General features: G+C 40.6%; 1 protein-coding gene across 1 annotated transcript in view; it reads left to right on the forward strand.

The window, feature by feature from the left end:
• PAH (phenylalanine hydroxylase) overlaps nt 1-24,258 on the forward strand; it is an 85,497-nt gene that overhangs the window by 55,655 nt on the left and 5,584 nt on the right. Inside the window, exons 4-10 of the mRNA XM_073620315.1 lie at nt 578-666; nt 10,016-10,083; nt 14,945-15,141; nt 20,806-20,941; nt 22,918-22,987; nt 23,096-23,152; nt 23,994-24,089. Of these exons, the coding sequence (XP_073476416.1) occupies nt 578-666; nt 10,016-10,083; nt 14,945-15,141; nt 20,806-20,941; nt 22,918-22,987; nt 23,096-23,152; nt 23,994-24,089 (713 nt within the window). The remainder of the gene's footprint in view (nt 1-577; nt 667-10,015; nt 10,084-14,944; nt 15,142-20,805; nt 20,942-22,917; nt 22,988-23,095; nt 23,153-23,993; nt 24,090-24,258) is intronic.

Below are 24,258 nucleotides of genomic sequence, written 5' to 3' on the forward strand. Positions count from 1 at the left end.
CAGTGATGTCACAAAGTAGCACCGCCGCCTTGTGAGGTCACCGACCTGTCGGTCGAGGACGATGAAATGTTTGTTCAAACTTCCACTAGTGTATACCCAGCTTTACTGCAAAAGAGAAAAATCAGGTCTCCTGCCAAGCCAGACAGGTCTGTTCTGTAAAGCAGAGCTGTGTAAATCTCAGGACTGGATGGACATAAATATAACTCTTTTGGCAGGTAAGATGGCTCATATGTATATATTTAATCTGTGTATTTTACTATTTACTGGAGTTCAGCTTTAGTTATCCGTTTATTCATTTTGTATGATAGATTTTTAGGGGTATGTAAAGTCATACATTTTCATACTGAAAGAATAGAATATTTATTTTATATTGCATACCAATATTCATATTCATGAAATGAAGACTTCAGAAGGCATGTCTACCAGGCACCTATTCTGACTCTCAGCCCTCCCCAGTTCAAATGACTGTACTTATGAGTTGACATTTTGAGAGTTTCTTATAAAACAAATGTGAAAAAATGTCCAACTGTCTTGTGCTGTGTCATTTTGTTATAATCTGTTATGTCATCCATTTTAGTCCCATGGTTTCCAAGGACCATTAAGGATCTGGACAAGTTTGCAAATCAGATTCTGAGCTATGGAGAGGAGCTCGATGCAGATCATCCTGTGAGTGCAATTGTTTATTTTGTAAATAAGTTTCACAATTATAATACTATATATTCCTAAACTATATACATTATAACAGTATATCGAAAAATGTTTTCTTATATTTTGTGATAACTATATCTGGAGACACATTTATCAAAGTAAATGCATTTAATGATTATAATACTACATATGTAACAGTATATTGAACATGTGTTCTTATATATTTTTTTTTAAATATATGTAGGGCACACACTTATCAAAGTTTTCCTTGACAGTGACTCAAGTCACAGGGAAAATTCCCCCATTCATGGAAAAAAAAAGGTTTATAAAGATGCAAATTGTTAAAAATAAAAGAGCAGATCCCCATTTCAGTCGCAATGAAGCATGAAAGTCCAGCTCCAGCAAAGACATTTTTAATGCCTCCATTTGGGAGATCTGCAGGGGGGGGGGGGGGGGGGGGCGGGGGCCGCAGTGGGAAAGGTGCATAGCTATGTTACCCTATATACCAGGGATATGCAATTAGTGGACCTCCAGCTGTTGCAGAACTACAAATCCCATGAGGCATAGCAAGACTCTGCTCTGACAGCCACAAGCATGAGGCAGAGGCATGATGGGACTTGTAGTTTTGCAACAGCTGGAGGTCCGCTGATTGCATATCTCTGCTATATACCATAAGTCTTTAGTGCAGGAGTTTTCAAACCCACATCTGGCCTGTTTGTATGTTTTATCTGGCCCACTGCTTACTCAGATGCTGTTGACACTGCGGACACAGCATTGCCGATCTGTTTGTTTTTCAAGTCCCCCCGCTGTTCTCAACAGCAAGGCCCGGAAAACAGCAGACAAAGCTGCTGCCCCAACAGTTCCTGCTATGCCACGCTGTGCTGTGGTTTGGTTGTTAGGACCGCTGGCATCCTAGCAACCAATGACATCATCAGCGAACCACCTTCTGGCTCCCGCCCACTGTTTATATTAGCGATCAATCTGCATTCAGCCTGCTTGTGTAGTAGTGGACGGGAGCGGGGAGGTGCAAGAGAGCTGTACTGTGCCTGTGACATCAATGTAAGAGGCAAATGGGGCAATGTAAATAGCATTGTGCTGGACATAATTGTGCTAACACTGAGAGTACAGATATTCAGAAGATTCTGATGGGGACACAGATATAGTGGGCACAGATATGGGGAAGACTGTGATGGGGACACAGATGTAGGGAAGATTCTGATGCGGACACAGATGTAGGGAAGACTCTGAGGGGGACACAGATGTAGGGAAGACTCTGATGTGGACACAGATGTGTGGAAGGCCCTGATGGGGACACAGATGTGCAGAAAGTCTCTGATAGGGACACAAATTTGCAGAAAGGCTTTGATAGGGACACAGGTGTGTGGAAAGGCTCTGATGGGGACACAGGTGCGAGGAAAGGCTCTGATTGGGACACAGGTGTGTGGATAGGCTCTGCTGGGGACACAGGTGTACTTAAAGGCTCTGATAGGGACACAAATGTGCAGAAAGGCTCTGATGGGGACACATATGTGCAGAAAGGTTCTGATGAGGACACAGATGTGCATAAAGTCTCTCAAGGGGACACAGATGTGCGGAAAGGCTCTGAAGGGGACACAGATGTGCAGAAAGGCTCTGATGGGGACACAGATGTGAGGAAAGGCTCTGATGGGAACACGGATGTGCAGAAAGGCTCTGATGGGGACACAGGTGTGTGGAAAGGCTCTAATGGGGACACAGGTGTGTGGAAAGGCTCTGATGGGGACACAGGTGTGCAGAAAGGCTCTGATAGGGACACAAATGTGCAGAAAGGCTCTGAGGGGACACCGATCTACGGAAAGGCTCTGATGGGGACACATATGTGCAGAAAGGTTCTGATGGGGACACAGATAAGCGGAAAGGCTCTGATGGGCACACAGATGTGTAGAAAGGCTCTGAAGGAGACACAGATGTGCAGAAAGGCTCTGAAGGGGACACACATGTGAGAAAAAGGCTCTGATGGGGACACAGGTGTACGGAAGGCTCTGATGGGGACACAGATGTGCAAGGAGACTCTGATGGGGAAACAGATATGCAAGGAAACTTTGATGGGGAAACAGATGTGCATAAAGACTCTGATGGGGACACAGATGTGTGGAAAGGCTCTAATGGGAACACAAATGTGCAGAAAGGCTCTGATGTGGACACAGGTGTGTGGAAAGGCACTGATGGGGACACAGGTGTCTGGAAAGGTTCTGATGAGGACATAGGTGTGCAGAAAGGCTCTGATAGGGACACAAATGTGCAGAAAGGCTCTGAGGAGACACCAATCTGTGGAAAGGCTCTGAGGGGACACCAATCTGTGGAAAGGCCCTGATGGGGACACATATGTGCAGAAAGGTTCTGATGGGGACACAGATAAGCAGAAAGGTTCTGATGTGAACACAGATGTGCGGAAAGGCTCCGAAGGAGATACAGATGTGCAGAAAGGCTCTGATGGGTACACATATGTGAAGAAAGGCCCTGATGGGGACACAGATGTGAGGAAAGGCTCTGATGGGGACACAGATGTAAGGAAATGCTCTGATGGGGACACAGATGTATGGAAGGCTCTGATGGGGACACATATGTGCAAGGAGACTCTGATGGGGAAACAGATGTGCAAGGAAACTTTGATGGGGAAACAGATGTGTAGAAAGACTCTGATGGGGACACAGATGTGAGGAACGGCTCTGATGGAAACACAGATGTGAGGGAAGGCTCTGATGTAGACACTGCTGTGCAAAATGGCTTTGATGGAGACACAGATGTGTGAAAAGGTGTCAGAATCAGACTGAGACAGAAGTACAGTTAAATCACACTTGTTTAACCTCCCTGGCGGTATTCCCGAGTGTGACTCGGGGTGGATTTTCAGTGCCAAAAGCGGTAACCCTGAGCCACACTCGGGATCGCATTGCATTGCAGGATCCAGGTACATTATGAGTAATGATATTAGTACTCAAGCGCTGGTGTGGTAAAAAATATTAAAACAATGATTTATATATATATGAAGTGATAAAAGCTGCAACCAAAAAGGTGATCTCTCACTAATAAAAATAATATGAAAATAAAAAATATATGGTGCGCTAATATCACAAATGCTGATATTAAGTGCTTTGTGCTATAGTGATTCCTATAGGTGGCTAAACCACTATATAAAGTGCAAAGTGCCTAAGGACAAACCTGGAAAATCTATAATTGACAAATGAAAACAAATATGCTAAATGTTGGGCGTGCACAATGAACTAATTCCCACTATAATGGTGAATTGCAACAAAGGTATGTACATGCTTAAAACCAATCACATCCGATGTTATTCCTGCTAGTAATATAAAGCCAGGTATATAAAATATTAGGTTTATACAACAGACTGAATATCACTGATGATCACCAATTATAAACAGAAAGGGGAGTATGTGGATAATTTTATTCAGTCATTAGTTCCAAATACTCAATCATACCTAACGGATACTAAACACTTAATTCAAATCCTGGATACTGTGGAAATTGAGTCACATGTAATCACAACTTTGTATACGAGTATTGCACATACGGATGCCATGGATGCTACTAAATGGGCTATGGATACATACAGCAATCTTGTATCGAAACAAAAAAGGTTCATATTGAGATGTTTAGCATATGGACTACAAAATAACTATTTTTGGCACAATATGGAGTAGTATCGACAGTTGAATGGGATTGGAATGGGGGCGAAAAAATGCCCCCAGTGTTGCCAACATTTTTATGGCTAAATGGGAAGAAGAAGTGATGTACTCCAATCCCCAAAAGGGGCTGGTTCTGTTCAAGAGATTCATAGATGACTGTATAATCATCTGGAAAGTAGATAAAAATAGTCTAACCCAGTATCTTGAAAAATTGAATGATAATTGAAAAAACATTAGGCTATCGTATGAGATTAGTAAAAACAACATAACATTTCTTGATCTAGAAATAACTCTTGAAACGAATGGTCTATCAACAAAGACATTCTTCAAACCAGTTGAATGTAATAGCTATATTCCAACAGACAGCTGTCATTATGATCCCTGGCTCATTAACATACCCAAAGGACAAATGATAAGAATTAGAAGAAATTGCAGCAATAATAATACATTTGTGGAACAGACAAACACAATTGGGAATACATTTATAGAAAGGGGTACAGTGAAGATTTCATAAAAGGTAAAATTCAGGAGGTTCTGGAAATACCAAGAGAGTCCCTCGTAGTGCATAAAGAGAAAAACAAAAAGAATCAGCAAGATATTCCTATGATATTTAATTATAATGTCCAACATAAAAAAATTGAGCAGATAATTAGTAAGCACTGGTCACTATTAAAAGCTGATGTACAACTGAATAAAATCTTACCGGACGTTTTATATACAAAAGAGCTCCTACACTCAGAGATTTGATTGTGAAAAATGTTCCAGACCCCCCAAAAAGAAACCATGATTTTACTTTTTTTCAAGGAAAGGGTTTTTATCCATGCAAAAAATGTTTTGCGTGTCGGAATACAAATCAGAAGGGACAAAAGTGCAATAAATTTATATCTAATACCACCAAAAAAGAATATGGAATAAAAGACTTTATCTCATGTCGTACCTAAGGGGTTGTTTACAAGCTGGAATGTTCTTGTTCTTTACAATATATAGGAAGAACTAAATGCCCCCTATGGAAAAGATTATGTGAGCATGTACAGAACATCAAGTCATCAAGATATATTAAAACAATTGTTTTGCACCATTAGGATTAAACATTGATTTTGATTTAAATTGTTTCATATCCGATTTTTAAACCTCTTTGATTAAGTAATATTTCCCATCTGCACACCCATCTTTTATCCCATATGTTATTAAAATTATCCTGCAATTTTTTAGATTTTTTAGATTTTTTAAATTTGTTAGGTTAGTTTTTCACCACTAGATGCAGGGCACATGCATTTAGTTTTTAACTATTGTATTGTTTTTAAATGTATTAAAATGTACCAAAATACCCTTTAAGTTTGTTTAACAGTCCAGGATAAAGTATATATTGTAACCAATAGTAATGTATCCTTACATTCTTATGTATTAACATCTGTCACTAACATACTGCATTGGCAGTTTAAATGATACAGCATGATGTTACAATGAATCCAAAGTCACTATGGCAACCCACAAACAAAGTGCGGCTATAAACCCACATGTTCATCACAAGGCTTCATTCCCTTGAGAATGTCACGTGACCTGTGACGCAACGCATTGGGAGGAGGAGCCAGTGACGTCAGCCACGAGTGTCCAGCTACACGAACAGGCTGTGAGGAGGAGTGAGCCTGACTGTCATACACGCTGTTTTTCCATTGGGCGTATGTGAGTGCATCGGCTGTAGCTAGCTGACACTAGTTTTGCTGTATTACACTATTGTTTTCTCTTGTGTTATATGTTTGAGCTCTGTTGGATATGGAGATTATGAACAGAAAGGGGTGATTGAATCAGCGGTTTGAATTAGAACTGCTAGCCATATCATGTGGTAGCTATCTTTTGGAAGATCCTTCATTTTTACTTCTTGCTATTAATTTCTCATGCTTCTTTACCTGGCTTTACCAGCAGAAATAATAATGGATGGGACCTTTTAAATACGCACTTTCTGTTTATAATTTGTCATCATCAGTGATATTCAGTCTATTGTATAAACCTAATATTTCATATACCTAGCTTTATATTACTAGCAGGAATAACATTGGATGTGATTGGTTTTAAGCATGTACATACCTTTGTTGCAATTCACCATTATAGTGGGAGTTAGTTCATTGTGCACACCCAACATTTAGCATATTTGTTTTCATTTGTCAATTATAGGTTTTCCAGGTTTGTCCTTAGGCACTTTGCACTTTATATAGTGGTTTAGCCACCTATAGGAATCACTATAGCACATAGCACTTATTAATATCAACATTTGTGATATTAGCGCACCATATATTTTTTATTTTCAGGATCCAGGTACAGCTTACTTACCTTGTCCCCAGGATCCTGCGATGTCTCCCCACTGTGTGTGCTAGCCGCCCTCTGCTCGATTCATCACAGCGCTGAGCTCCGGTCCCTGCGAGCGTTGTGATGCACGGGGACGGAGCATGGCACCAAATTCAAAAAGTGAAACACACACTATACATACAGTACACTGTAATCTTACAGATTACATTACTGTATCAAATAATTTCACATCCCTTTTGTCCCTAATGGTTTGTCCACTGCCCTGCATGTAGTTTTATATTATAAAAACTGTTCTTTCTGCCTGGAAACTGGATTGTCCACAGCAACCAAAACTGTCCCTTTACATCAAAAGCAGTTTTGGACCAGCTAGAAAACAGCGATAATAAATAAGAATCACTTGCAGAATTGAGCGATAGTGATTTGTGGGGAAATTCATCATCAGACACTGAAAGTAACGACAGCGACAATTCTGCAACTGAGCAAATTTCTGTGTTTTTGATTTGATTACATTATTGAATAATAATAATTATTATTATTATTATTATTATTATTATTATTATTATATTATTATTTGTTATAACTATTTATAGTTATTTATCATATTATAATTTATGATTTAGTGTTTCAAACATTATCATCTCTGGGCTGTCTACTAGACTCTTGTTTGGACAGATTTAAGTGTGTTATTCCTGAGAATTACAGGCCTACAATATAAAGTGCCAAATTTCCATGCAAAACATTGTACCGCTTTGAGCATCAAAAATCTGAAATAATCATACCGCCAGGGAGGTTAATAATAATAAAAATAAAAAGAACAAACGTAGTTAAAACATAGCCAAAGTTCAGTAACCGGAATGGATAGTCAGACAAGCCAGGAAGTCAGGAAGCCAGGGATCAGCGTACTTCAGAACAGGCCAGGATATTAGGAAACCAGAGATTCAGCATAGTGGAACAGCAAGCAGGATCTGGAACCAGAAGGGACGTCAGCCAAGCAAGTCTTTAACAGGCACGCAGGAGAGAGTCTCTGTGATGTTGACCAGGCGAAGGCAGAGAAGATCTGGGCTGGACGGCTTAAGTAAGCAGGATATCATCAACAGGTGAGTCACTGTGGAGAAATAGGAGCTGGCAATTAACCGACAGCTGAGCGACCAGCTCAGAGAAGGAAGGGCTGAGCCCAGCCCTGACAAAAGGCTCTGATGGGGACACAGATGTGAGGAAAGGCTCTTATGGGGACACAAATGTGTGGAAAGGCTCTGATGGGGAAACAGATGCGCAAGGAGACTCTGATGAGGAAACAGATTTGCAAGGAGATCCCGATAGGGACACAAATGTGCAAGGAGTCTCTGATGAGGTCACAGATGTGCAAGGAAACTCTGATGGGGAAACAGATGTGCAAGGAGACTCTGATGGGGACACAGATGTGCAAGGAAACTCTGATGGGGAAACAGATGTGCAAGGAGACTCTGATGGGGACACAGATGTGAAGAAAGGGCTAATGGGGACACAGATGAGCAAGGAGTCTCTGATGGGGACAGAAATGTGTGGAAAGCTCTGAATTGGACCCATATGAGCAAGGAGTCTCTGATGGGGACACAGATGTGCGGAAAGTCTGTGGTGGGATTATTTCAATTCTATTCATTCTTTTATAAATAATTAATTTTTTTGTCCCGCAAATATTTGTAAAATCTACAATGTGCCCCTCAAGGGGAAAAGTTTGGAGAACCCTGCTTTAGAGCTATACATTAATACAGGTTATATTTACAACTCTAAAGATCTTAATTTTTAGTCACGTGACTGTTGTTTTGCAATATAATGGGGCACAGGAAAAAACAAACAAATCACTTAAAAAAAACAAAAAACAAATAAGCTCCTTATCCTGGCTTTTTAGCTATGTGAATTGAGCTCTACAGATTGGTGAGCTTTATATATCCAATCCTAGAACAACTCTGGTCAAATGCCAATTAGTCTTTCTTTGCCTTATCATACTATAAACAAAACTACCTGATGACCAACAAAGGTAAAACTCCTCTAAGGTTATTTGGAACAACAACATTCAGTTTTAGTCTACTAAGTCATTTAAATAGTGATCTCAATGGTCAAATGTAATGGCCAAAGCAAGACTCATGTATACCTTGACTCATTACACATTTATATTTTATATGTATGAAAAGATTGTCAACTGTTTTTTTTTTATGTTACAATTAGTGCTCAGGTGCGTTTCATCCATAACACTGGTCGCTTTGAAAAATGGGAACAAACACACAAAATATTCATTTGTGACCAACACAGAGGCATAGGTGCAGCTGAAAATGTTTCTATTACTTTAATTGATCTTGTGTAATTATAGATAATTGCTCACTTAATTCAGTATGCAATAGGCATCATTGTTTGCTGTGATTCATGGGCTTTGGAGGGATATGTTCAAAAGAAAAATAAAAGGAATCAGGCTATCTTTATTACAAATAAGTGTCATTTCCTGTGTGTAACAAAACATTTGCACTATAAAAATTAAGCTGAACCACAGTGCACATATATCCCTGAATGTGACTCAGTTGGACTTTCCTTGTAGTATCATTGACCAATATTAGCATGAGTAATTGTAATACACTTAAAAACTTTCTATTTGCCACATAGGAAAAAAGAAAAGATTTGCTTCCCAAAGTGTACATTTATATTAACCTAACTGGTACTAAATCTCCAAATTGTGTCTCCAACCAAATCATGATCACTGTGTAAATAAAGATTCGATCATTGCCCTAATATTATTTCCTAGTGTTAGGGTCTGGCCGATGCTGCAGCACTGAAATGAAGGGAAGGTAGACATGAGCCACCAGACAGGTGCCTATAATTTCACTTGAAGGAATTCTTTAAAAACTTGTCAAGTCTCTCAATGTTAAAGCAGAGCTCCTGCCTCCCCATCAAAAGATGTAAAGTCAGTAGCCGGTTCCCTACTGTGCATGTGCGAAGCGTGCTGCGCTTTGTGAATGGCCCGATGGCGGGGGAAGGAGGAGGGGGGCTGAACTTCTGGGGGACCTCACCGCGATGAGGTCCCCTGGAAGTGGGGATGGGTACCTGTCAAAAACAGGTACCGACTCCCCCCCCCCCCAAAGGCGCCAAATGTGGCAGCAGGAGGGGGGGAGCAAACGCCGGAGCTTCCCCTATTGGGTGTAGCTCCGCTTTCAAGGGCAACAAACTTTTAAAACTCACATTTAATCAACTAAAAGAGGCTTTACAGGACACACAAACACCTCTGTGCTACAATTTAAATTGAGCATGAGTTTTGTTGTTGTAGTACGCTAAGAGGTTATTGCTATTAAGAATTTGGCATTATATATGGAACATGAGAAAGTATAAGCATGATTTCTTTTATTTGCTCTTAGGGATTCACTGATCCTGTGTATCGGGCTAGACGCAAAGAATTTGCAGACATTGCATTCAATTACAAGCAGTAAGTACAGTTATTGATAAAAAAAAATCACAAATCATTTATCAGATTTATCAGTATGTGGAAGCTTTATCCTTTTTCTTTTAAATAAAATTAATGTGCAATATTATTACTATTCTTTTTATAGCAAATAAAATCAAGGACACGGTGTATCAAAAAAATTAATATGTTTCTGGAAATAAAAAATATACCTTTAAAACAGAGTGTAATTTAAAATGCATCTGTTGGGTGAAAACAGGTCGCAGGAGTGCAGAATTACACACTCCTGTGATCTATAGAAGTATAGCCAAAAAAGACCTTGAGGGCCCCCTGTACTCTTCGATAGGAGGAATGGCAGGGACGGCTGAGACAAGCTCGTCAGCCGAACTGTAAGCGGCACTGACTGTGCAGGGAGCTCATCAAAGTGAAAGCACAGTGCTGTGCTCTTTGTCTCCCCCTACAGTGCAGTACCCGGTAGGAAGAGCTAAGGTAAAGGTCTGACTTTTTTAATAAGAATATCTATGTATCTACTGTATGTGTGTTTATATGTGTGTATATGTGTGTGCATATGTATGTGTGTGTGCATGTATGTATCCATATGTATGTGAGTGCATGTATGTATGTGAGTGTGTATGTATGTGAGTGTGCGTGTATGTGTGTGTGTGTACATGTGAGTGTGCATGTATGTATGTGTGTACATGTGAGTGTGCATGTATGTGCATGTGTTTATCAGTGACGGTGCGTCCATAAGGGCGCACAGGCGCTGCCCCCTCTCTCCAGCCCCCCCCATGACCAATGGATAGATTCACGCATAGCATGAATCTATCCATGGCCACCGCTGCCACCCCCATATTTATGTGTCCGGCCCCTTTTCGGGCGCCGGGCACCTGAATTACAGCGGCGGGGGATGTTTTTTAAGCACCTGATTGGAGCCATAGGCTCTAATAGGCTTCAAAATAGGTGAACTGCGAGTGCTATTTTTGGAGCTCACAGTCCACCCAGGTGTGTTAGAAAAGCAAATTAATATTCACTTTCCTAACACTGAACCGCCTTTCCGCCAATCAGGTGTGCGGGTCTGTTACCCGTCACCTGATTGGCTAAAACGATAGGCGCGGCTATTGGACGCCTATCAGGAGGAGAGGACGGGAGATGAGGACAGCAGGAGACGCATGGAGGACCCCACTCGTGGCCGTCACCTGCTGCCCCACCGAGACAGGGTAAGTGCTGGGCAGATGGCGAGCAGGCGAGGGGGATTCACAGTGGCAGCATTCGATGGCACAGTTGCAGCATTTGATGGCACACTGGCAGTATTTAATGGGCACACTGGCAGCATTTAATGGGCACAGTGGCAGCATTTGATGGGCACACTGGCAGCATTTGATGGGCACACTGGCAGCATTTAATGGGCACAGTGGCGGCATTTGATGGGTACAGTGGTGGCATTTGATGGCACAGTGGCAGACTTCAATGGGCACAGTGGCAGACTTTGATGGGCACAGTGGCAGCATTTTATGGGCACGCTGGCAGAGTTTGATGGGCACACTGGCGGCATTTGATGGCACAGCGGCAGAGTTTGATAAGCACAGTGGCTACATTTGATGGCACAGTGGCGGCATTTGATGGGCACAGTGGTGGCATTTGATGGCACAGTGGCGGCGTTTGATGGCACAGTGGCGGCGTTTGGTGGCACAGTGGCGGCGTTTGATGGGCACAGTGGCTGCAATTGATGTTTCTTTTTCTAAATTTCTCAGTTTGCTTGCGCCTCCCTAAAAATTTTGAGCACCAGCCGCCACTGGTTTATATGTGCGTTCATATGTGCATATATATATATATATATATATATATATATATATATATATATATATATATATATATATATATATATATATATATATATATATATATATATATATATATATATGTATGTGTGTGTGTGTTTTTATATATGTGTGTGTGTGTGTTTATATATGTGTGTGTGTTTACATGTATGTATGCACATTTTAGGTATACCCTTTTAATCCTGACCCCCTATATGTGTACAATCAGAACCGATTTTTTTATTTTTTTTGCTTGTTCATAGTACCAGCAAAAAAATGCTTATCCTCCGAAAAGCAATCCATGCTCGGTTCGCTTTTCAGAGGCATTTGACAGCCAGTAAAGAGGCAATATGTTGCCTACTGACCGCCTGTTTTAACCCCTTAAATGCATCATCACTATCCTGCAACTGCATGTAATGCACACAGTTGCGGAGTGGTTGCAGTGCAGCCCCATTCACCTAGGGGTATACTTCAAGGGTGCCCTGACTGGAAAAAGATTGAGAAACACCGACATAGAGGAACCCATCTCTCCATTTTCCTCCTGCAGCCGCTGAATGCCTGTGGGAGGGAGAGGAGGAGAAGCGGGGGGGGGCAGTTCCTTTATATGCAGCCACCCACTTGTGACCGGGCCCTGGTGTTCCGCCATCGGGCTCGGAGAAAAGAGCCCTGTCCGGGGGTCAGGGAGGCCCTTCATGGTTTCTTGCATCGGGGCCCTGAAAGTTCTAGTTACGCCACTGAAGGAAAGGCTCTGATAGCAGCACAGACAAAAGTAAATACACATTTTTAAGTTACATAGGGGAAGGCTAGAACCCGTGTTAGCTATTTATGGTTGTCTGTATACCTTTTGCAGATTTTCTCTCACTTCCCGTCTGTTAAAACATTGTCCCCAAAACAGAAAATAAGAGAAAATCTCTTTAACAGAACCCCGGATATCAGTAAAACAGGACAAGGGTTCTAATCCTTCACCATTCTATCCAAAAAATAAAATAAAAAGTTTGACTATGGGTATGTTTACCCGGTGTCTCTCAAATTCTCCTTGGTCATGGTAAATATATTTTACTATAAATATTTTTTTATGCCCCTTTACCCATAATTTCTTTGTGATGGTGAAAACATGCATTATTGATTAGAACTTTCACCAGCTGTTCATTATACATTTCTGGACATTAATATTGAATGGCCTACTTGGTACTGTTGGTTTTGGTGGTGGTTTAAATGCATCTTTTTCTTGGAAGTTTTTCATTTATCCAGATCATGGTATAGCTAGTAGTGATTAGTCACATACAACTAGACTTGCTTTGTAGTGTTAAACACATTTTACCATTTATCCAAGTAGCTTCTTCTCGTGAGTGTCAGGTGGGAGAGTATATACCTTGTTCTAGGTACATAATCATCATAGCGATTGGATTTTGCATTTACAGTGCCTTGAAAAGGTATTCATACCCCTTTAAATTTTCCACATTTTGTCATGTTACAATCAAAAACGTAAATGTATTTTATTGGGATTTTATGTGATAGACCAACACAAAATGGCACATAATTGGGAAGTGGAAGGAAATTGATAAATGGTTTTCAAATTTTTTTGCAAATAAATATCTGAAAAGTGTGGCGTGCATTTGTATTCAGCCCCACTGAGTTAATACTTTGTAGAACCAGCTTTCGCTGCAATTACAGCTGCAAGTCTTTTTGGGTATGTTTCTACCAGCTTTGCACATCCAGAGAGTGACATTTTGCCCATTCTCCTTTGCAAAAATAGCTTGAGCTCTGTCAGATTGGATGAAGAGCGTCTGTGAACAGCAGATTCTCAGTTGGATTTAGGTCTGGACTTTGACTGGGCCATTCTAACACATGAATATGCTTTGATCTAAACCATTCCATTGTAGCTCTGGCTGTATGTTTAGGGTCGTTGTCCTCCTGGAACGTGAACAACCGCCCCAGTCCCAAGTCTTTTGCAGACTCTAACAGGTTTTTCTTCTAAGATTGCCCTGTATTTGGCTCATTCCATCTTCCCATCAACTCTGACCAGCTTCCCTGTCCCTGCTGAAGAAAAGCATCCCCACGATATGATGCTGCCATCATCATGTTCCACCAAATGTGGAAAATTTCAAGGGGTATGAATACTTTTTCAAGGCACTGTTGTTTTCACAAACTTTTATGCTTCATTTTGGACTATCATCATCTCCCTTGACACCTTCCATTGTGACTGGATTAGGGTGACTTGAGTTGCCCATGCGGCTATTGTTGATGGGGTATAGTCCTGACACTTTTAGAAATGAATAAAGCTACTCTGATGAATGGCAAAACATCTTCAATGTTGCAGAGGCAAGTCTAAAAGAAAGCGACTACTGCTAGCTTTAGCAAGTAGTATTTAGTCACATTGAACTGGACATGTTCATTAAATGTTAACTTTACAGAACAAGTCCGGTAGAATGTGATTAACTATTGCTAGTAGTTACATAGCCGGTAAGGCTGAAAAAAGACAATAGTCCATTCAGCTAAACCTGTGTAGGTGCATGTATCAGTGTCTATAATGATTTCCCATATCCCTGTATGTTGTGTCCTTTAAGATGTATATCTAAGAGTCTTGAAGGTCAACCTTCAAAGACATTCTTTTAACTTTGCATGTTTTCTATTGCACTTCAGAAAAGGTTCTACGTAAATTGAAAGTTACTTAATAATACATTGAACCCAAATTATTCCCTAATTCTTTTGCGTAATTAGAAATAATAAAATATGCAGCCCTTGAAAAAACTTAGGGGCCACTCTTCAAGAACCAGAATGTACTGTACATTGTAAAACTGTTTTGGAATTTTATGAATTAAAACATGGACCTGTGAATGGACCTGTGAATAACACAACGTGCTAAAGGTCCCTGTGGACTGGAATCATGATATGCTGTTTTAACATTGTAAGCCACATGACCCATCTATCCTTCAATGGTTTTGTCCAGTAATTCAGGTGTTGGGTGGGTAAGGAAGTAAGTAAATTCTACAACACGGGGTAATGCTTTGCCTTCTAAAACTTATGTGAACTAAATGAAAGTCTATATATTTTTTTTTTTCTTTTAGTGGTCAGCCTATTCCTCGTGTTAGCTACACAGAACAGGAGAAGAACACATGGGGGACAGTTTTCAAAGAGCTTAAATCCCTATATCCCACCCATGCTTGCTATGAACATAACCATGTCTTTCCTTTGTTGGAAGAATATTGTGGATATAATGAAAATAACATTCCTCAGCTTGAAGACGTGTCTAACTTCTTGCAAAGTATGTGGATAAATAAATGTATAGCTAGCTGATCAATGAATAAGCATATTTGTAAATGTGTATTATAAATACTGTATTCACTTGGAATTTTTTTCCCTAATGCTTAGCAAATAAAAATGATGTATAGTAATCAGCAACGCAATCAGCAGAAATGTCTGATCTGACCAGAAAGAACCCAGGGCAGTGAGTCTAGCACTTACTCCCCAATACCCTCCCTCTTCCACATCTTGAAACGTAACTTAGCTTAACCCCTTCACGCCTAAGAGCCCATTCACACAGGGACGACTTGTCAGGCGACCTAGTCGCCTGACAAGTCGCCTCCCGTTCTGTGCTATGGAACCGTTCTAAGGGGAGCGAAGCAAGTCGCTCCGACTTAGAAAAAGGTTCCTGTACGACTTCGGGGGCGACTTGGGGCGACTTGCATAGACTTCTATACAGAAGTCGTTTTGCAAGTCGCCCGGGCAGTCATTTACAGGTCGCCTCGCTGAGGCGACCTGCAAGTCGTGTTGCCCCTGAGTGAATGGGGTCTCAGGGTAAAACAAATGTTAATGCTTAAGCACAATTTTGCAACGTTGGCATGTATTAGTAAAACTGTACATATCAGGACAACTACTTTGTGTATCCAGGTAAATTATACCTTGTTTTTTTGAGGAAAAATTTGGCTTTTATTTTGTTGGTGAATGGTAACTGATATCTCCTGATTTTTTTTTATTATCAAAGGAAAACTGGCCCAATATAGTAAAAAAAACTTTTTTTTTAACCACTTAAGGACCGGGCCTATTTTTCAAACTAGTTGTTTACAAGTTAAAATCTTTTTTTTTTTTGCCAGAAAATGACTTAGAACCCCCAAACATTATAGATTTTTTTCCTAACACCCTAGAGAATAAAATGGTGGGCAATACTTTCTGTCACACTGTATTTGCGCAGCGGTCTTCCAAGTGCACTTTTAAAAAAAAAAAAATACACTTTTTTGAATTAAAAAAATAAGACAACAGTAAAGTTAGCCTAATTTTTTTTATATTGTGAAAGATGATGCTATGCCGAGTATATTGATACCCAAAATGTCACGCTTCAAAATTGCACCCGCTGGTGGAGTGGTAACACATTTTTATCCTTAAAAATCTCCATAGGCGACGTTTAAAACATTTTATAGGTTCCATGTTTTGAGTTACAGAGGAGGTCTAGGACTAGAATTATTGCTCTTGCTCTAACGATCCCAGTGATACCTCACATGTGTGGTTTGAACACCATTTTCATATGCGGGCGCAACTTACGTATGCGTTCGCTTCTGCACGCGAGCTCGGCAGGACGGGCCGTGTTAAATTTTTTTTTTTTTTTACTATTTATTTTATTGTTTTACACTGTTCTTTTTTTTTTTTTTTAAAGTGTCACTTTTATTCCTATTACAAGGAATGTAAACATCCCTTGTAATAAAAAAAAAGCATGACCAGACCTCTTAAATATGAGATCTGGGGTCAAAAAGACCTCAGATCTCATATTTACACTACAATGCAAAAAGAAAATGTCATTTGAAAAAAAAAATTAAAAAATTGTCCCTTTAAGAGCTATGGGCGGAAGTGAAGTTTTAACGTTGCTTCCACCCTGCAATGGTATGGAGCCGGGTGGGGGCTATCTTCCCCTCACTCGGCAGCCAGCCAAGCAGGGGACAGGATCTTATCGCCTCCGCCGCTGCCAGCAGCTCTGGTAAGAGGTGGAGGGCATTGGAGCACAGCGGGAGGGGGGGCCTCTCCCGCCACCCATAAAAGTGATCTTGTGGCGAATCTGCAACTGAGACCACTTTTATCTGAAAGCGGACCGCCCACTAAAGAATTGGATACTGGGGTTATGGCAGCTAGCTGCTGCCATAATAACAAAATATTCCACTTCAAAGAGCCACCGTATAATGATGGTGGGCGGTCCGTAAGTGGTTAATTTAGCTGTATATTTCTTGCTATTCTACCACCAAGGAACAAACCAAAATAATTTTTCTGCTCCTGGCGATTGTAGCAATACCACATATGTATATGTTAGTTGTTGTTTGTACCCGTAATACAGCGCGGAAACAATGGTGCACATTTTGCATTCTTTTTATCCTGCCTAAACCACGCTGACACTAACACTAGCTGGCACCGATACAAACTTAATTTTATTTTTATTCTACCCATAATATGACCTTTGACCCCAACCTTGACCTTTAACCCTGACCTTGACCCTAACACTAACCCCGGCAAACCTTGGTCTTGTTATTTTTTTTTCTTTCTTTTTTTTTTTATTCTTTATTTTTTATTTTTTTTTTTTTACACACTTTGGTTTGTTTACATTTACTTTTCCTACAAGAAGAGAAAGATACAATGCATCTTTCTCTTCATTCAGAAGAGGAAGTAAACACAGGGGTGGGCTCACAGTGACTGATCACTGTTAAAGCCAGTTAGAGGCTATCACAGCGATCAGGTGACCCAGAACTGAGAGTCCTGGGTTCAATCGTTAGTACGAGTCAGAGCCCAGTCTCTGTGCTGGAAACACACTTTGTGGCACGCTCCCAGTACAAAGGGAAATACGCATATATGCGGCCCCACGGAAAAAAGTCCACTTTGGTGAGTGGTCGGAAGGGCTTAAAGTCGTTGTAAACCCTTAACGAACCCAGTAAAGTGACTAGCCTCAGCCCTCAGATGATACACAGAGAAAAAAAAATCCTCCTACTTAAGTTGTACTTGTTTATCTGCAGTCTTCCGCACAGCTGTTCAAAGTGCAGAAATTATACAGCTTGTCTGACCTAAAATTATAGCTGCAAAGACACGATAAACATCGGTACAGCAAGAATGAATATTTGCTGTATTTTCTTTACTATGATTAGTTCCTATATCATTAGCACCATTTATTGGCCATAATGGATTTTTTTTTCACAAATATTTCAATCAGGAAATAAATGCATTATGGCCACTAGATCGTGCAGACAATATAGGAATTAATCATATTAAAGAAAATACAGCAATTTTTTATTCTTTCTGTACAGATATTTATTGTGTCTGTGCAGCTATCATTTCATACATACAGTCAGGTCCATAAATATTGGAACATCAAAACAATTCTAATCTTTTTGGCTCTATACACCACCACAGTGGATTTGAAATGAAACGAACAAGATGTACTTTAACTGCAGACTTTCAGCTTTAATTTGAGGGTATTTACATCCAAATCAGGTGAACGGTGTAGGAATTACAACAGTTTGTATATGTGCCTCCCACTTTTTAAGGGACCAAAAGTATTGGGACAGATTAACAATCATCCATCAAACTTTCACTTTTTAATACTTGGTTGCAAATCCTTTGCAGTCAATTGCAGCCTGAAGTCTGGAACGCATAGACATCACCAGACGCTGGGTTTCATCCCTGGTGATGCTCTGCAAGGCCTCTACTGCAACTGTCTTCAGTTCCTGCTTGTTCTTGGGGCATTTTCCCTTCAGTTTTGTCTTCAGCAAGTGAAATGCATGCTCAATCAGATTCAGGTCAGGTGATTGACTTGGCCATTGCATAACATTCCACTTCTTTCCCTTAAAAAACTCTTTGGTTGCTTTCGCACTATGCTTCTGGTCATTGTCCATCTGTACTGTGAAGCGCCATCTAATGAGTTCTGAAGCATTTGGCTGAATATGAGCAGATAATATTGCCCGCAACACTTCAGAATTCATCCTGCTGCTTTTGTCAGCAGTCACATCATCAATAAATACAAGAGAACCAGTTCCATTGGCAGCCATACATGCCCACGCCATGACACTACCACCACCATGCTTCACTGATGAGGTGGTATGCTTTGGATCATGAGCAGTTCCTTTCCTTCTCATTACACTTCTCTTCCCATCACTTTGGTACAAGTTGATCTTGGTCTCATCTGTCCATAGGATGTTGTTCCAGAACTGTGAAGGCTTTTTTAGATGTTGTTTGGCAAACTCTAATCTGGCCTTCCTGTTTTTGAGGCTCACCAATGGTTTACATCTTGTGGTGAACCCTCTGTATTCACTCTGGTGAAGTCTTCTCTTGATTGTTGACATACACCTACCTCCTGGAGAGTGTTCTTGATCTGGCCAACTGTTGTGAAGGGTGTTTTCTTTACCAGGGAAAGAATTCTTCAGTCATCCACCACAGTTGTTTTCCGTGGTCTTCTGGGTCTTTTGGTGTTGCTGAGCTCACCGGTGCCTTCTTTCTTTTTAAGGATGTTCCAAACAGTTGATTTGGCCACACCTAATGTTTTTGCTATCTCTCTGATGGGTTTGTTTTGTTTTTTCAGCCTTATGATGGCTTGCTTCACTGATAGTGACAGCTCATATTGAGAGTTGACAGCAACAGATTCCAAATGCAAATTGCACACTTGAAATTAACTCTGGACCTTTTATCTGCTCCTTGTAAATGGGATAATGAGGGAATAACACACACCTGGCAATGGAACAGCTGAGCAGCCTATTGTCCCATTACTTTTGGTCCCTTAAAAAGTGGGAGGCACATATACAAACTGTTGTAATTCCTACACCGTTCACCTGATTTGGATGTAAATACCCTCAAATTAAAGCTGAAAGTCTGCAGTTAAAGCACATATTGTTTCTTTTTAAATCCATTGTGGTGGTGTATAGAGCCAAAAAGATTAGAATTGTGTTGACGTCCCAATATTTATGGACCTGACTGTAGACCATTTAAAATTATATCCTTAATCTAAAACCATGTCTTTTAACCATGACTTTATCATAATCATTAAGCCTATACCTAATCTCATAAATCTGAGAAATTTTCCATATGTACCAGTACTGACAGTTGTTTTACTGACAGTAAAAACAATTGTTCCTGAGTAAACTTATTCTTGCTTTGAGCTACTATATTATGTAGTTATCCCCCTTATCATATCTACTGTTCTATGATTAACTCTGTAATCTTAATAAATTACACATTTGCAAATTTTAGATTTAGGCTGTGTTAGTGTGAAACTTACTTTTAAATATCTTACCTAGATGTGTTTTTTTTTATTTATGGAAAAGCTATATTGTAAAAAAAAAAAAATATATCAATGATTTTAAAACAACTTTATTTAAAGCGAACCTTCACCCTTTATAGCAACTACCCCCATGTCCACCCCTCCTCCCCTCCTGTACAAGAATTGGCCAGTGTTTTTGTTTTTTGTTTTTTTTTAACAAGCAGCACCCCTCCCATCAAGGTACGTCATTTGCCTTGAGACGTGCATGGTGCCTCCTAGAATATGCAGGTCACATATCCTAGGGGGCCTTTAGTCATTCATTCAGAAGTAGGAGGGGGGGGGCGGGCCTAGTGGCACATCGTTGCAAGGCCCTGCCAGCTGAACCTGGAAGAGCCAGCGGGCCTCACGATGTAACAAGTAAGATAGCAGTGCGAGACCCAGCGGTGTCTGTTGACAGAAGGCTGTCAGCAGGACAATGCTAGATTCGGTAGCTGGGTGAGTAATAACGAGTAATACATTAAAACATTGGTAGCACCATATTTTACAGAAGAAAATCCCAAGGTTTCGATGTGACCTGACTGAACAGTATGCTAAAACGAAGGGGGCTAGCCTGATAGAAAAAGACTGCACTAGATTTTTGTGGATTGCTGATGCAGGCTTAATATGAACATTTTGTATATTTTACTTTTTTATTTTTTTGTGAAGATTGTACTGGATTTCGTTTACGCCCTGTTGCTGGTTTGCTGTCCTCTCGTGACTTTTTGGCAGGACTAGCATTTAGAGTTTTTCACTCAACCCAGTATATCCGCCATTGGTCAAAACCCATGTATACTCCTGAACCGTGAGTACATTTTGTTAATTTTACAAGTACTATAAATATGAAATGTAAATATATAGTAGTTATCTATACAGGTATAATAATGCTTTCTTTACTGAGGTCTCAGATGCTTGTCAAATGAGACGTAAATACACTGAGCAAAATTATAAACGCAACACTTTTGTGTTTGCCCCTATTTATCATGAGCTGAACTCAAAGATCTATGACTTTTTCTATGTACACAAAAGGCATATTTCTCTCAAATATTGTTCACAAATCTGTCTAAATCTGGGATAGTGAGCACTTCTCCTATGCCGGGATTATCCATCCACCTCACAGGTGTGGCATATCAAGATGCTGACTAAGGCTGGGTTCACACTGGTCCGACAAACGCTCCGACATTGGGAGCTCATGTCGCATGACGTGTGAAATCCAATGTTTCCCTATGGGAGCCGTCCTAACTGGTCCGACACAAGTCGTTCCGACTTTAGAAATGCTCCCTGTACTACTTTGGTCCGACTTTGATCCTACTTCAGCCTATTGACTATCACTGAAGTCGGATCAAAGTCTCGCATGATCCGACTTCGGCACGTGACTTGTGCTCAGATGATCTTGAGGGGGAACTCTGCGCCAAATTTTAAATAAAAAACCGGCATGGGTTCCCTCTCCAAGAGCATACCAGGCCCTTAGGTCTGGTATGGACCTTGAGGGGAACCCCCTACGCTGAAAAAACGGCGTGGGGGCCCCCCCAAATGCATACCAGACCCTTATGCGAGCACGCAGCCCGACCGGTCAGGAACGGGGGTGGGGACGAGCGAGCGCCCCCCCCCTCCTGAACCGTACTAGGTCGCATGCCCTCAACATGGGAGGTTCGTGCCCTGGGGGAGGGGGGCACGCTGCGGGCCCCCCCACCCCAAAGCACCTTGTCCCCATGATGATGAGGACAAGGGCCTCTTCCCGACAACCCTGGCCGCCCTTTGCAGCTATAACATCTTCAACTCTTCTGGGAAGGCTGTCCACAAGGTTTAGGAGTGTGTCTATGGGAATGTTTGACCATTCTTCCAGAAGCGCATTTGTGAGGTCAGTCACTAATGTAGACGAAAATGCCTGGCTCGCAGTCTCCACTCTAAATAATCCCAAAGGTGTTCTATCGGGTTTTGGCCAGGGTTGAGGTCATGACTCTGTGCAGGCCAGTCAAGTTCCTCCACCCCAATCTAGCTCATCCATGTCTTTATGGATCTTGCTTTGTGCACTGGTACGCAGTCATGTTGGAACAGGAAGAGGCCATCCCCAAACTGCTCCCACAAAGTTGAGAACATGAAATTGTTCAAAATGTCTTGGTATGCTGAAGTTTTAGGAGTTCCCTTCACTGGAATTAAGGGGTGAAGCCCAACCCCTGAAAAACAAACCCACACCATAATCCCCCCTCCACCAAATGATTTGGACCAGTGCACAAAGCAAGGTCCATAAAGACATGGATGAGTGAGTTTGGGGTGGAGGAACTTGACTGGCCTGCACAGAGTCATAGCCTCAACCTGATAGAACACCTTTGGGATGAATTAGAGACTGCGAGCCAGGCTTTCTCGTGCAACATCAGTTCCTGACTACACAAATGCGCTTCTGGAAGAAGGGTCAAACATATAGACACACGTCTGAATCTTTTGGACAGCCTTCCCAGAAGAGCTGAAGCTGTTATAGCTGCAACGGGTGGGCCAACTCAATACTGAACCCTATTGGATAAGAATGGAATGCCATTAAAGTTCATGTGCATGTAAAGGCAGGCGTCACAATACTTTTGGTAATATAGTGTACGTTAAAGGGAAAAGACTTTTGCAATTTATTTTTTTAACCATTTAAATTGTAGAAAAAATATGTCACTGAACAACAATTGAAAAATACAAAATAACCACATATTTGATTTATTTTATTTAAATATGGCAGCTTTTTTCAACCAACTGCTGCTCAACTTTTATTTTTTATTTATTTTCCCCTGTTTACAGTGATATTTGTCATGAACTTCTGGGGCATGCTCCTTTATTTGCTGACCCAAGCTTTGCCCAATTTTCTCAAGTAGGTATTCTGCACTCACATTTAGAGACTTGTATTATATATTGTGTATTATGTATTATGGCTGGGTCCAAATAATAAAATAAAATTTTCACTACTCTATCTCATTAGGAGATTGGATTGGCATCACTCGGTGCTCCAGATGAATATATTGAGATGCTGGCTACCGTAAGTATAACAAGTCATACTGTGTAAAATATTACAGTAGATCATTTTTTGGTGTTTCTTGTCCTCATCCACGACATCCTTTATACAAGGATCACAACAATTTGTTCAACTATATACATTTGGAATCCTTTCAGAACAAATAGAATATAATAACATTATATCAGCCTTACTCAAAACACACATCTTGACAATTCTCTACCAGACACTGGGCTGTACAATGTTTATTATCTATATCAGTGGCATAACTACAGCGGTAGCAGAGCATGTGACTGCTATGGGGAACAGAGGCAGGTAGCAGAACTTATGTAGACAGCAATAGCTTTTAGCAAATACATCTGGACAATTGCTTTGAAACCAAACAGTATTCTGTACCACTAGAGAAATCGCCTCTAAAATGAACATAAGAGAGTCAAACGGCCCCTTTATATTGTTGCTAGGGAAGCCAAATGACACATGAGGCTCATTTATAATGTTCTACATAGTCCCGCAGTGTGTGGTCCATTCATAAAAAGCAAACTGCAGGGTGCTGCCTGGGTATGTCACAGCATTCTCTTTGTCTGTATTTTTTTTCTCATTCATTTTTTAATTGATTCTACATAATTTGTGAGGCACATCACTTTATAAATGTGTAATTTTTTTCCTTTTTTTTTTTTTTTAAATGACCCCCAAAAATATGTTCATGGTCTATATATCATCTGTTAAATACTGACTCTGGCCTAAGAATCACAAGTAATGTTTTTTCACTAACGTAGAGATGAGATTTACTTTCAAAGTAAGTAAATTTAGGATCTACTTTCTTTACCGTGTACTAATAATGATGGTTATATTTTTCCCCCACAAGGTGTACTGGTTCACTGCTGAATTTGGCCTTTGCAAACAGGAAGATAAAGTAAAGGCTTATGGAGCTGGCCTGCTTTCATCATTTGGAGAATTACAGGTTTGATTTTTCTATACTCATTCTAATATATTTACAATCAAAGTGCAGAAAGTGTAAGGGTCATTAACTAGTTGCAATGTCTGCGCTCCAGGAATTAGAACAGGATGTATATTAAGGGTCAGTTTTTTGCATTGTAACACCACTGCGAAATGTTAAATGTGAAAAACAA

The sequence above is a fragment of the Aquarana catesbeiana genome, linkage group LG03, assembly GCF_042186555.1.
Source record: "Aquarana catesbeiana isolate 2022-GZ linkage group LG03, ASM4218655v1, whole genome shotgun sequence".
NCBI lineage: Eukaryota > Metazoa > Chordata > Amphibia > Anura > Ranidae > Aquarana > Aquarana catesbeiana.